General features: G+C 49.2%; 1 protein-coding gene across 1 annotated transcript in view; it reads right to left on the reverse strand.

The window, feature by feature from the left end:
* PITPNC1 (phosphatidylinositol transfer protein cytoplasmic 1) overlaps positions 1–13942 on the reverse strand; it is a 247744-nt gene extending 233802 nt beyond the window's left edge. Inside the window, exon 1 of the mRNA XM_054689741.1 lies at positions 13850–13942. Within this exon, the coding sequence (XP_054545716.1) occupies positions 13850–13897 (48 nt within the window). The 5' untranslated portion in view covers positions 13898–13942. The remainder of the gene's footprint in view (positions 1–13849) is intronic.
* Between the last annotated feature and the right edge of the window lie 1339 nt (positions 13943–15281).

Consider the following 15281-nt stretch of genomic DNA (forward strand, 5'->3'; position numbering starts at 1 on the left):
ACCAGCAAGGTGCCCCAGGCACACTGGAAAAGGCTTCTCAGACTGGATTAAAACGCTGAAAACCAACATTTCTTGAGAACCCACTACTTTCTTGGGCAGTGCATGGAACATATGGTTCCTGGAAGGGCCAAGGCATTGCCTATAGGACCTAAAGAAATCTAGAATCTTGAGAAACAAAGCAAAGGGTCAGACAAAACAAAATCAATAACAAATCCTAGAACTCTTGACTGTAGAATTGAGGATGGGGAGTGGGGTATGGAAGGGAGCCGATGGACTGTAGAGGACCAGGGGTGCCTTGGTGGTAGGTGTGGTGCGGTCCCATACATCTGAGGAGTTGTGAACCTCTACCTCTGAATCATATACAGTGCTGCAAACCAGTGCCACCTCCAGAAAATTATATACTGTTGTCTTTGGGGAAAAAAATCTAATGAAATGCAGTGAGTTGAAAACTCTATATGCAGACATCACTAAGGAATTACAAGAATGAAAATGTGACAGTTGACTACTAAATCATCCCCCCAAATAAGTGAAAATTTTAACTGTACTTCTTTATGCAGAAAAGGAGTCCAATGAATGTCTATTTCTACCTGGTATAGGAATAAAGTGTTATCATAAATGAAATATTTGACTTTTACTGTATCAAAGTTAGCACTTAGTCAGTGCCAAGTCTGACTTGAAATGCTTTTAAACACACTGATATTTTGTCCCATTGAGTAAGTATTCTCAACAAAAATGCACTTTTTGTGTTAAGTGACGGTTTAGTAGTACATTTCAATTAGAATTGTTCAGCATTTGGGCCTCCCCGGTGGTGCAGCGGTTGAGCTTTGCAGCCTGCAGCCTCTGCAGCGCCCATTCAATCCCCAGTCGCCAGCGAGGGTCCCACATAGCATGCAGACCTCTCCTGCTGAGCCCGCTGCTCCCCTCAGCAGTGTACTTCATCAGTCTGCCTGTTCTGTTCCCCGCTCTGGCTCTGGTGAATTCTCTCACGTGCTTCTGACTGTACCCAGTGCTTGTATAAATAAATAAATAGATAAATAAATAAATCAATAAATCTTTTAAAAAAAAAAAGAATTGTTCAGCACTTTAGCTGTTGCTGTTGCCAAGGTACAGGTCACTGATTGAGTCATTAATGCCGCCCAAAATCTGGATATGGGCCATCTTGTCATTTTCCCACTTTGAAAGAAGACAGAATTCAGAACAAAATTCTACTTAGGTTCCGTGAATTTAATTTTTATTGGGTTTGTTTCAGGAAATGATGTATGCGTTTAACAAAAAAGTAATATAACCAAGACTTAAAAAAAAAACCCAACTGATTAGAAATCTAGAGTCGCAGATCCTTAGAGACAGATAAAGACTGGTGGTTGCCGGGGGAGGAAGGAGGCAGAGGGGAGTCATGTTTAAGGGACAGTTTCAGTTTTGCTTGCAAGGTGAGATCATTCAGTGGATGGATGGGGGTGATGGTTGCCCACAGTGTGGGCTTAGCCTACTGAACTGTACGTCGAAAGCGTACAGAAGATGGCAAATTTTGCTCTATGTATTTTCTGCAACTAAAAATAAATATTATTAAAAACATATTTCAGGGCCTCCCTCATAGCACAGGGGTTAAAGTAACAGGCTATCAAGCGGCATGAGTTCAATCCCCCACCAGGGATCTAACCCACATGGCGCAGCAGACCTCTTCTGTCTCGCCCACTGCTCCCCTCAGCAGTGTATTTCAGTGGATCTGCCTGTTCTGCTTCCCTACTCTGTCTCTGGTGAATCCTCTTACCCGCTCCTCACACCTCTGGTCTATACCCCAGTTCCTGTATGCACAAATAAATAAAAATAAATCTTAAAAAAAAATTTTAAATTAAAAACATATATGGACCAGAATACTCATGTCCATTTTACTGTGGTCTCCTTCAAATATTTCATTGTAGATGATGTATTTACTTTTTTTTTAAAGATTTATTTATTTTGCATATAAGAACTGGGGTGTATGTATGCAGGCAGATTACTGAAATACACTGCTGAGGAGAGCAGCAGGCACGACAGGAGAGGTCTGCTGCGCCATGTGGGTCTGCTCCCCAGCCGGGGATCGAACTTATGTCGCAGTGGCCGGCGATAGTTTGATAGCCCTGTGTCTTCAACCCCTGTACCACCAGGGAGGCCCCCTTAGATACTGTGTTTATTTCTATGGTGCTGCCACAGACCAAAACATCTCTGAATCTCCATGAGTCACTGAGGGCAGGTTTATTTGGGATTTATCATGGTTTTTAACATTTTTGATAATGGTAAGTGTATTTTGGGGATAATTTTTAATTTTGAAAAAACCTTTTAGAGCTCATTTTCAAGATAATGAACTCATCAAGTTAAAGAATATTTAGTTTAGTCCACATGAAGTGTGCCTAGGGAGGAACAATATTAATTTCTGCATGTGGTTTGCAAACTGGCTCTGCAGGCAACGCTAGTAACAAAGGAGAGCTGGAAGTTTCTGAGGAGCAGCCACCTCAGCAGGAAGGGCAGAGAGACAACTGTGAATAGTACATTTGGATCATTTTTCAGACCCTCCAATTTGCTTGCCTCCATATGAAGAGTTTAAAGTTTTCAACTAAATATGCCAAAAACATGCAGTCGCTTGTCTATTTCCAGCGTTATTTTCAGATACTAATTTTGAGAAAGCTCCCAGGTGCTCATCAGTGAACATCTCTGCAGATGATGTCTATGAAAGCCAAAGGTTCTTACTGCCATTAAAAGGAATAATTTCCAGAAGTGTATGGGTGGTTCTCTTTTTAGAGCACGAACTACAAAAGTTATTTTCCAAGAGGAGTATGATTCACTTATCAAAGTTCAATGTTAGAATGTCACTTGCTTTAACACTTGGGTAAAACAGATTGTTCAATGGAAGATAAGAACTTACGGACTACTCTCTTTGCTCAACGGAACAGAAGACCCACCTTCCCCCATTATTTCCTTTGATAATCCTGAACATTTTATTTAATCTGTATGAAACTGATTTTTCGTCATGGTGATAGAACTAAATAACCTGTCATGATCCTTCCAGGCTTTAAGATTCTGGGGAAGGCAGGACTATGTAAAGCAAGGAGCAGAAAGATCAGTCTGGCAGCCAAGTTGAATCCTGGGTGTATCACTGACCGCTGGCAAGCACCCCATGACTCCCCTCTATAAAGTGGACCGTTACTATCTGACTCATAAGAACATTAGCAGGGCTCCGGAAAAGAAGGAGGCACTCCACAAATGTAATTTCTCTTTCCCTCCTTTGCATGTGAAACCTGCCTGCTGTCAAGCAAGTTCAAGCAGAGAAAATGGAAACCACATGTTAAAACACTTCCAAAACAGAATGTCACAAAACAGAATGTCACAGGGAATGCACTGCGGAGACACATAGTGCCAACGACTTTATTCTGGACATGAAAGCAGGGTCACTGCAAGGCCACACTCAGCCAGGACCTTGTGACACAGGGTAACTGCCCAGTTCCTCCCTGCTGTGATAAAAGAGCCCAAACAAGTAAGTTTCGCAATTTGTGTAAGACACAGAGAAAGAGATGGCTCAGATAATCAAAAGAGGTAGCACAGCCCCAGCTTTCTAGGCACACCACAATAATCCTCAGGAATTTGGGGCACAATGCTCATGAATGCTCTAAAAAGGAGCTGGAATGTTTTTACTAGAGAGTCAAGTGATAAGTGAAAGGTCGCCCTTTTCAGAATAAATCAATCCCATGATAACGGTTAAAACAAGAAAACAGTGGAAATCTTTTGGGAAACATAAACAATCCAGCTGGTAAGATGGGGTACACTTGAAGGTTTTAACAATTTACTTATATTTGCATCCAAGTTCACAGTGACTTTTTATACATTTTCTTTTTTTTTTTAAAGATTTATTTATTTATGCATACAAGAGCTGGGGTACAGGCCAGAGATGCAGGGGTGAGAGGATTCACCAGAGACAGAGTGGGGAATAGAACAAGCAAACTGACTGAAACACACTGCTGAGAGGAGCAGCGGGCGCAACAGGAAAAGTCTGCTTCGCCATGTGGGTTTCTCTCTGGCCGCCCGGGGATCGAACTCGTGCTGCAGAGGCTGTGGATTGCTTCATAGTGCGGTGCTTAACCCCTTGCGCCACCAGGGAGGCCCTGTTTGATATATTTTCTTACAAATAAACATACAGATTAGCTACCTGGGGTGTAAAAATACACAAACTAGTGCTGAGAAGCACCTGGATCTAACCTTGAATCAGTAAATCAAATCAGATGTGAATAGTATAAGTGTGCATGACATGGGGCAGGGGACCAGTTCTTGGAGATTAGCTGCTTAGATTAGGTGTTTAAACAATATAATTATAGGTTGTCATCAAATTACCTTTGTACGGTCAACCTTGCTTCTCTAGGTGATTCACTCTGGGAAAGAAACAACACCCTAAAGATAGTCGGATATAATTCTAAAGGAAATAAAAGATGATGATGTTTTTTTCCTCTGCTCAGGAAAAACAGCAATTCTGGCAGATCATGCCTCACCCAAATTCAAAAAGAGGGACAAAAGAAGCGATGAAAGAAATGTAGAGTCACTGGATACATTTGATCAAGAACTTACATTAACTACTTGTTTAGAGATATGAGTCGACTTCCACTCAAGTCTAAAAAGGAGTTTTAAGAACAGGCCCCTTCACTCCCTGGTGGCGCAGCGGTTGAGCGCTGGGTTGCGAAGCTGCCCGCAGCCTCTGCGACGCCGGTTCGATCCCTGGCTGCTCCCCGGCCACAGGAGGAGGGTCCCACATGGCGCGCAGACCTCTCCTGCCGCCCGCTGCTCCCCTCAGCAGTGTACTTCGGTCCTTCTGCCTGCTCTGCTCCCCGCTCTGACTCTGGTGAATTCTCTCACCCTCCCACGCTTCTGACTATACCCAGTGCATGTGTAAACGAACAAACAAACAAACAAATAAATAAATAAATAAAAACATGCCTCTTAAAAAAAAAAAAAAAAAGAACAGGCCCCTTCAGAGGGCTGGGGAATGAAAGAATGAGTCACTTTAATACTTGATGTCAGATCCTCGGTGAGCTCTGGCTTTGGCGTTTCTAAATTAAAAAAAAAAAAAAAAATAGCATTGTATAACGTTGCTCAGGCAGTCGGCCAGGAAATCCGGGTGAGCCTAGAATCCTTCCCTGGTCACCGGGCAAGCCAGTGGGGTGTCCCGTACAGCGGGACTCCCTTCTAATAACTGCCATCCGGGAGATTTGCCCAGCCTGACCTGGTATGATTTTGCCATTCTAGACAGTGACTCCTAAGACACTGTTTAAATAGCCAGTTAGCTTCCTTTAGAATAAAGCCAGGATGAGGACACCTGCCAGAGAGGACAGAGGCCGAGGACGCAAGTACCTTGGAGAACATCTCCTCCAGGGTTACTCCAAGTTTCATTCTGAGAAGACATTATTCCCCACACTATGCACATAGAAAGCAGAGAAATGCACCTAGAGCCACAGCCAGAAAGCTACCCAGGTACTCACTGTCCCTGCCACTCACGATGGCCACCATCCCTTCCCCTAAGGGACTCTCCCAAGGTCTGTGAAAACTGTCAGAGAAGGTTCCCCAGCACCTGCCACCCTACAGGTGGCTCAGGGCAGCTAGTTATTTAAACTGTAATTACCGTCCCCCCTGAAGTATCATGTTCTGACCTAAAATGGTCTTTCTGGCCTAAATCTGAATTCCCCCCACACACACACACACAGTGCTGCAAAAAGGCACAATCCCCTGCTTATGTCGAACTTAAAATCTCTTTCCTTGGGAAAATTTTCTAAATTCAGGGTGGCCAGCACCATGTCCTTGAGGACAGAGACCACAACTCCCCCGTTTTCATAATTCAATGTGGGGCTTTCTAACAATACCTCTCACTTTGAGACAGACATAAGTGTCTGTTCTGCTGGGGGGAAAAATCGGTAAGCACCTCTACCTGTTTTCAACATTTACTGAGATGTATTTTATACACCAACTCACTGGCTTTAATATATTTACACAGAGTTGTGCAACCACGGCCATTATCGATTTTAAAATGGCAAAGAAACTTCTCCAGTATCCTCTGGAGTGTAAGCTCCAGGAGACCAGGGATGGTGTCTGCCTAGCTGCTCATCCCCAGTGCCTGATACACAGTGAGAGCCAAAAAGCACCGGTGATACAAAAGCTGGTATGGTGCCCATGTGCCACCCTGGACCTTCCCTACCCCTAAGTTTTCTAGACACAAGAGATGACTTCTCCTCCAATGGACACTTCAATCCAGCTCATCACCCTAGGCAGAATGGCACTGGAGGTTCCTCCTTCCTGTGTTCATATACACCCTGCATATACGTGTGATTCTCTCCCCTTGAATGTGGGTAGCCCTGATCTACTCAGATCAGTCTTTTTGAAAAAGAGTTCAGAGGTCAGAGACCAGTCAGAGAGATTCAAAGTTACAGCTGACGCCTTCCTGTTAAATTGCTGTGCTGTGGGGAGGCCCACATGGCAGGCAATGGCAGGTGACCCCAAGGAGCTGGCCCCTAAATGATGGCCAGCAAGAAAGGGGGGGCTTTAGTCCTACAAGGAACTGAATTCTGACAACAACCAGGGACTTGGAAGAGGACTACAGGCTGCCGAAGGGAATGCAGAAGGGCTGAGCTTTCTACCTTGTGGGGCCCGAGCAGAGAATCCAGTCCTACCCTCCCCAGACTTCTGGCCTGCAGATGCTGGGAGATCATAAATGCATGTTGATTTAAGCCACTAAGTGTGTGATCAGTTGTTACAAAACAATAGGAATCTAATACTACTTCCCCAGGAGCGAGGAAGGGGGCAGACTGACCACACTAGTTTCTAGCTATGACCGACCTCAAATGTTCAGGCAGTAGAACACTTAGGTGAAAAAAAAATTAAAGAATATGAAAGTAGAGGTTTAGGTTCAGCTTTCCTAAAATGTTCCTGTTTTTGTCAGCTTCTTCTCATCCATTCATTCAGCAAATATTTACTACGTGCCTATCCCCAGCTTGGAGCACAGGAGTGGCACTGCCCACCCAGGAGGGCAGCCACCAGCCACAGGGGCCCCTGAGCACTGCTAAGTGGCTCCTGGGAGTGGGGATGGTTGCCCACGAAATGCTCCAGATTTCAAAAAAAAAATTGAAAATGAAAAAAATAAGTTTAAAAATCTTGTATGTTCTTATGTAGATTACACATTGAAAGAGTGATGGAAAGAGATGACCAAATACGTATACAAATAACATACTGACAGATTATGATAAAAGCTATGAAGGAAATAAAAAAAGATGGAGGTAAGACTCAAAACAAACACAAACCAAAAAAAAAAGTAGAGATTGAGACTCAGAAGAGCAAACTTCTAGATGGAGTGGTCAGGGAAGACATCCCAGAGGAGGTGACATTTCCACTTACAAACACTCAAGTTTGCTATCGACTTTCAAGCTCTGACACGTGCCAGCAGCAGGGACTGAGGAGCTTGAGACTGCACTTATCCCCCTGGGGTCCCCGTAAACGGGGACCCCTGGAGGTGGGCTCACTGAGATCCTGCTTGTATGCGTTGTCTGCAAAATTTGATAAATTGGAACCTGTAGCGCATGAAAAGTCAACTTTTCAAAATAACTTCTGAAACAACTTTACATTTCCCAGATATAATTTACTTTTTAGTTTTAATATTTATAACAATCCCAGACTTCATCCATCATGTAACCTAACAAAAATTTTCCACTGGGGAACAGCGCACAGCTTCTGACTCCCGGCATGAGACAGCGAGGGTGAGCAGTTGGCAGTCAGCAGCCTGAAATTGTCCTTTCCTCTCCCTGTGGGCTGACTAAAGATATGACTTCCAACTTCTTGCCACAAATCAGCTGATTCCTATATCTGTCTTTTCCTTTGAACAGGGGCAGATGTGTTGGCTAGTTTTCAAAAAATGTCTTCAGGGTTACTTGACCAGAGAGAACTCTAGGCAACAGAGAGCTGGCTAAAGCCCATGAGGCTGGCCAGGACACCTGTGCCCTCACGCAGGCAGCCACGCCAGTGAACCAACACGGTCCTTTCCAGTAAGAAAAGCCCCTGAAAAACATTTACTGCCTATCACTGTGCAGCCACTTTTATATTCACAAAAAAACAAAACTTTGTGGACATTTACGCACACACACACACACCCCTTTCATTAACACTCTGGGGCAAAGGGGCACTCTTGAAGTGGAATGTTGACAAATCTATTAATTTTTTATTAATTTTTTAAACTGCTTACAAAAAACAGTATTCTCTGTTCACCTAAAATGAGAATCTTTCTGCAAAGATTAGTCGCTTTTCTTTTAATATCAATAATGCCCACTTCATCAGACACCGGGTCTCTAAGTTGATTGTTTAGAGCTTTAGGGACTCCCTGGGTGCCTCCGTAATGAAAACCAAAAGTCCCTCGTTCCCCACTTTTAACTAGGGTTTTGTCAACAATCATGCATTTTTTTCAAGACCCACGATCTAGGGACTTTCACACCCAGATCACAGGGTGCCTGCGCATCCTCCATACACAAAGTCAATTTCACTGACCAGCCCCGAGGACAGCATCTGCTCCTGGTTGTTTGTTCCATTAGCAGTGAAAGGTTTGCACTTATCCATTAACCCGCCACCCCCTTCCGCAGCGCCCCTCACAACCAAGAAGGGAGCTGTGCAAGAAAGATAGCTGAGCTGCAAGAGAGACCTGGTTCTTTTTTTTTTTTTAAGATTTGTTTATTTATTTATTTATACAAGCACTGGATACAGTCAGAAGCGCAGGAGGGTGAGAGAATTGACCAGAGCCAGAGCGGGGAGCAGAGCAGGCAGAAGGACCGAAGTACACTGCTGAGGGGAGCAGCAGGCGGCAGGAAAGGTCTGCCGCGCCATGTGGGACCCTCGCTGGTGGCCGGGGATCGAACCGGCGCTGCAGAGGCTGCAGGCAGCTTCGCAACCCAGCGCTCAACCACTGGCCACCGGGGAGGCCCGAGACCTGGTTCTTGACTGTTGCACAAGCAAGGGAAGCTACTGGGATTAGCCAGACCTCAAACTCACATCCTGCACCTCGGTCCTTTCCAGCTAGGCTCACTCACACTCACACACAGCTCATTCTTAAAAAATATTTTCAAAAATTATGTTTGTGAGACATCCTGGGGAAGGTCTGTGAGAGCCATTTATGAAGCCTTTATCAAAGGGATAACAAAAAGGAAAATGCTGGTGCCAGTGGCAGACAAAAATCTCTTAAAGAATTTCTGGTGCCATGTGTTTCAGAAGCATTCCATGAAAATCACTTAAAACAGAGAATATGTAAAAAGCACTGTCGGGCATTTTAGCATCTCCATTTAGCCCATTCCAGAGAAGGCACCACCCAGATCCCAAATCTGTTCTCAGAAATGTGCATAACCAAATTCCCCAGGGACCAGAGGAGCCTGGCTAAAGTGCACTGGCTCCCTGCCAGGGCAAAGAACAGAACAGGATTTTGCATTAAAAAATTGTTTTTCCTTTCTTTTATTTCTTTCTCTTTCATCTTATCTTGGAGGACAGTGTTTCTATTTTTCATTGGATAGAATCTCTAAAGACACAAAGAAATCCCTAAAAGTATACACATTAATGTTACTGCAGTGCACACGGGACTGTTAACTGTCAAAGCAAGTGAAAGAAGAACAGGGCTCCAGCTTAGGTGATATGAGGAAGTGCTTAGCTCTTGGAAGATGCTCTTCTCTTACTGGGCCTCCCTGGTGGCACAGGGGTTAAGTCTCAGCACTATCAAGCTATCACCAGCCACTGCAGCAAGAGTTCGATCCCTGGCCAGGGAGCTACCCACATGGCGCAGCAGACCTCTCCTGTCTCCCCGCTGCTCCCCTCAGCAGTGTATTTCAATGGATCCATCTGTTCTACTCCCCACTCTGTCTCTGGTGAATCCTCTCACACCCCACACCTCAGGCCTGCACCCCAGCCCTTGCATGCATAAATAAATGTTAAAAAAAAAAAAAGATGTTCTTACTGATAAGTACCTGTCTGGGAGAGTGGGGGATTCGGACGCTGGGACCAGTGATGGCACCCAGGCATGGCTGGGAGGCCTGGAGGACTGAATTTCACCATCATCTCAATGGAGCCACATAGCCATAAGCCACCCCAAACAAACACACAGTCTATGGAAACCAGTGGGCTTGGTGTACAAAAGTGGCTTCAAATAGAAGCCCCTGGCCATGCTTCTGGTCAGGTGACAATCCCTGAATGTCTCCTAAGTAGACAAGGTCAGAGTCTTCAACCTACCTTCAGCTAAAGACTGCTAGCAGACCTGCTTGGCACATCAGGCTCCCTTCCAACAACCAAGGTATTAAAGGTGTTGGACATCAGGTGGGGTGTTGGAGAACCTCTGGCCTATAGTACAACAGCTTTGCAGCAGAAACCAGAAGACCTGGGCTCCAGCCTGGAGTGTGCCCTTGGCCCTGAGACTGACAACAAACTGAATACTCCTCGGCGCTAGTCGCCTCATGCAAACTGAAAGGGCTCAACTATAGATCATCTCTATAAGTCTAAAGTTCTAGAATTTACATCACCAAGCATTTCAAATTAAGACAACGACAAGGGCCTCCCTAGTGGAGCAAGGGGTTAAGTTTTAGCACTGTGAAGCTATCCACAGCCACCGCAGCACGAGTTCAATCCCCGGCCAAGGAGCTGACCCACATGGCACAGTTGACCTCTCCAGTCTCGCCCGCTGCTCCCCTCAGCAGTGTATTTCAGTAGATCCTCCTGTTCTGTTCCCTACTCTATCTCTGGTGAATCCTCTCATTCCACCCTCTGCCCCGCACCTCTGGCCTACACCCCAGCTCTTGTAGGCATAAATAAATAAATCCTTAAAAATAATAATAAGACAATGACAACTGTCTCTATAGCTGACATGAACCCCCAGAGACCTGTAACTGTTCAGAACTTTCCAAGGGAGTTTATATTTAGTTCAGAAACGACATCAAATAGAAATGAGACTATTCCAACGACTTCTTTTTAATTAATAAAATTAACCCATAGAATGTCACTTCTTATAATTCTTTCCTCTGAAACTGATGTCTATAAAACAAAACGAACACCAACACTCTGGTCTAGACAGCAGTTCAGCTTTATTTTCTCTCTGTCCCAGACCTGTTCTTTCTTGGAACTATGAGACATTTTACGAATTAAAATAAGGCTAGAGAAATAGTAGAAACCAGCACCCTCTATAACAATTCAAAATGTCTTTGATTTTTCATTTTGTTGGTAATGCTGATTCTGTTTATTTTCAAGACATATTTTTCCCCTTTGCTGGATTACTTACTAGTGACAGGCAAAGAGCAGGGCAAAGAAAAACAAATAATGGCTTTGCCGTCACGCTGGTTTTGGCGTGGCTAGTAACTAGTTGTGTGGCTGACGCACATCACTTAGTCTTTTCTAAATCTTAGTTTCTCATCAGCAAGAGGTGGATAATGACCTACCAGTCCCCCTTCTGCTCCCTCCACCTGAGTAAATGGGATAAGGCCAGGGATAGGAAAAGACACACAGTGCTGGTTCTCTCACCAACTCTCCAAAGAGGGCATTTGCCTCATTTTCAACAATATGGCCATGGCAATTACTTAATGTGGTGGTTAAACAGAAACACATTCCAGAAGGTTCTGTGTAAATGAATTAGGCTCAAAGCAAATCAAGAGCTGAAGCAAAAGTTAGGTTCCCAAGTCTCCCAAAGGCAAAGGTAACCTCTGCTTTGAAGACACTGTCAAGTTGTCTCTCAGTTTTCAATGTGAAGGTCAGTAAGGGGAGCTGGCAGGTGGGGATGGTGGGGTTTACCACCTGTCCGGATGTTAGGGGGCTAACTTTTGGCAAGCTGGGCCTAGCTTCCTCACCCATGGTTCATGAACCACCCTCGGGTTCATCTGACTCCTTCCACTCTGGAACCTTTGCTCATCTAAACTGCCTTCGCTGCTTCTCTGACAGACTACATCAGACTTTGACCTTCCAGAAACTGAATCATGCTTCAGTCCAAGTGAATAATATACTAATTAAGTTATAATTACACATTATACTACAGGTGGGGACTGATTTCATTTGCCAATTAAGAAAGGAAGGGCCTCCACCTCTACCACTCAAATGTCATTACTCACCTCCACCTTGTCGGTACATCAGCACCAAAGAGAAGTGGAGGGAGTCTTTCCCTGAGTGCTCAAGAAGGCCTGAGCAGGAAACCAAACAGAATAAAGAGATTGTGCAGGCAGTAGAGAAGATTCTAGAACTGGTTATATCTTCTCTGCATTTTTTTGTGTATTTCACGCAGTCTCAACATGGCTTCTAGATTCCAAAGGCCTATCAATAAATAAAGTCACTGGGAGGAGATGCAGCAGGTACAGACACAGCTTTAAGCTGAGCTATTCCAGCTCCACTGCCCAGCAGGGAAGAAGATCTCCCTTTTCTAGAAATACTCCAGTTAACCAGTCCCATTAATTTGCCTCCCTCCTTCCCCACATAGCTGTGTGCTGCTTCTCCACCTGATTTACAAGATGGGAGATAGCCCCCAATTCTGCCTACCCACATGGCATCATCCCTCCTTCAAATACTATCCCCTCCAAACAGCAAAGCGCCTGCTCCTCCTCTGTGTGTGTGTGTGTGTGTGTGTGTGTGTGTGTGTCCCTGGGAGTTACTCTGATCTTGCCTTGGACAGCACTTGGATCTTGCCTTCACACTCGCTCAGATGACAAATGAAGACAGTCCCTCGGGCGCACAGCCACGTTCCTGGGTTAAATCATCTTTTTCTCTCCCAAAGCACCTGGACCCTTGCACAAAGCAGTGACTCAGTCCCACCGCTCCTAGATTAAACGCACTGTATTGAAATACAAATACGGTCTTGGTCGCTGGTTGCATTTGTCTGGCCACGCCAAACCACACGAGTGAGTCTCCAATTGCTCCGATCGGCCTCGCGCTCCCTCCCTGCCCTGGACGCGCGCTGAGCAATTGTGAAATTCCCGGCGAGGAGGAGCGCGAACGGAGCAGACCCGGGCCTGCCCGGTCCCCACTGAGTCACCGTCTCCGGAGCGACGGGGCTCGTCGCCGCGCGGGGTCGGGAGAGCGAGACCCGAGCGGCCTTGGCTGGGGGCCGAGCCCGACCAGCCCCCGCGAGGCCACTCGGGGATCCCGGCGCGGGGCCCGCGTGCTGGGGCGCCCTCCGGTGGCGGCGCCGCACACCCCGCAGCCCGCGCGCCCCGAGGCGCTGGAAACCCGACACGGAGAAAGTTTCCGAGCCGCGCGGTTCGCGGGGTCGGGGCCAGGTCCGGGGGCGTCGCTGCTCCAGCGTGGGGGGCAGCGCCCGAGCTGGCGGCGAGCGCGAGAGCCGGGCCCTGACCCTGACCGACGCTCGGAGGCTCCGAGATGCCCCCAAGGCGCCCGGGGCCTCGCGCTCCCCGGGGCGCCGCGCTTCCCCCATCCCGACCTCGCGGCGGAAGGCGGGCGGGGAGCTGCGCCCCGAGCGGGCGGGATCCCCGACCGCCCCACCGCGCCCCTTGCCGTCCCCAGGACGCATTCGGGGCTCCAGGGTTTCCTTTAGTCGTTTTCTTAATTGGAGGGAGGGGGCGCACCCACTCCCGTTGGCGCACACCGGACCCCAGCAGTGTGGAGTCTGGGTGCCCTCCGAGCCCACCTGGAGTCCCCCGCCCACCCAGCGCTGCCCCCCAGGGGGACGCGCGGAAAGGGCACTCCCCGCCTCCCCTCCGGCCCGGGGGCGCGGTGCGGCCCGCAGGGGACCCGCAGGGGACCCGCCGGCCGGGGGGCGGCCGCGGGGGCTCGGCGCCCCGGGCGCGGGGGCGCGGGGGCGCGAGGGCGAGGCCCGGGCGGCGGCTCTCACCTCGTCCACGGTGAGCGGCATGCAGATCCGGTACTCCTTCAGCAGCATGGTCCCGCGCGCCCCGGCGGGCACCGCGCGCCCCCAGACCACAAAGCCGGCGCCCGGGCGCAGAGCAGGCGCCCCGAGCCGCGCTCGGAGCCGCAGGCGAGGCGGCCGGCGGTGCGCTCAGCTCCGGGCTTCCTCTTCTGCGCCCGCGAGCATGTCAGGGTTTTGGGTCCGGGCGCTCGCGATCCCCGCCTCCTTCCTCCCGAGGTCGCTGCTCCCGGAACGCGGCGCTGCAAAGTCGGGGGAGCGAGCCCCGGGACGCGGCTCCGCGGATCGGCTGCCGGGCGCCGGGAGCGGCCGCGCGATCAGGACATGCCCGGCGGCGCGCGAGCGGGGCGAGCAGCCGGGCGTCCAGAAATTACAACGAATGCACAAAAGTCACCGCTGGACCCGCCTCTGCAGCCAGAAAGGACCCGGCGGTCCGCCCTCCGCCGGCCGCGCGCCGCCGCGGGTGTCAGCAGGCGCACATTGCGCCAGGGCCGGAGATGCCGACTTTCCAGACAAAGGCTCGCTCGGCGGCTCTCCCGGGCGGTAAACAAGGTTTCCTGCTCTGTTTAGGGCCGGTCCCCGGGGCGCTCCGGAGCTCGCTGGGGGAAGGAGCCGCCGCCGCCGCCCGACTCTCCCGGGCTGGGGCCGCGGCGCTCCCCACCCGGCGCGCGGCGCGGGGGGCGCGCGAGGAAGCCGGCGCCCTGCGCGCCCCTGCCCGGGCCCCGCGGCTCCCAGCGCCGAGCGCGCCCGCGAGTTTGCAGCCGCCTGGCCGCGGCCGGAGTCCGCGCGGAGCTGCAGAGCCCGGGCCGGGAGGCGGTGCGGGAGGAGCGAGCGCGGGCGAGGCTGACATCAGCCCCGGCGAGCGGCCGCGGCGGGGAGGGTAGCCCCATCCGGCCAATGGGGGAATGGCAAAGAATGTGGAGGGTTTAAACAAAACAGCATGTCTCGCGCGCGCTGCCGCCAGACAGCAGGGCTGCCCCGAGCCCAGGATCCAGGAGGGGGGCTCCCCGCGGCCCCTGGACCCTGGACTTAGCTCTCCAAGGGGCTCGGGGTGCCACGCTGCTCCCAGACACGCTGGGGAGCTTCTCGTTCCTGGGTCCAGGAGTGCGCGTTGACCTTTGGGGAAAGGCTTTGCAATTACTCACCCAGGGCGATTTGTTTGTTGTGTTTGTTTGTTTGTTTGTTTACCCACTCTGGTCAGGTCAGCAAGTGCAGCGCTGAATGGAGAGATGGGGTTTGAGGGCTTGAGAAGACACCCTCGCCTGCTCCCCTAACTGGTTGCAGAGAAGGGGTCCTGGAAAACTGGGGAGGGCAGCAGTGTGCATGGAAATGGAGAACAAACAGACGCGCAACCAGAGGGAAAGCGAACCGGACATAACCTTTTACCTCTCCTGGCCCT

This window comes from Talpa occidentalis, unplaced genomic scaffold (genome assembly GCF_014898055.3).
Source record: "Talpa occidentalis isolate TD23 unplaced genomic scaffold, MPIMG_talOcc4v2.1 talOcc4.7, whole genome shotgun sequence".
NCBI classification, from domain to species: Eukaryota; Metazoa; Chordata; class Mammalia; order Eulipotyphla; family Talpidae; genus Talpa; species Talpa occidentalis.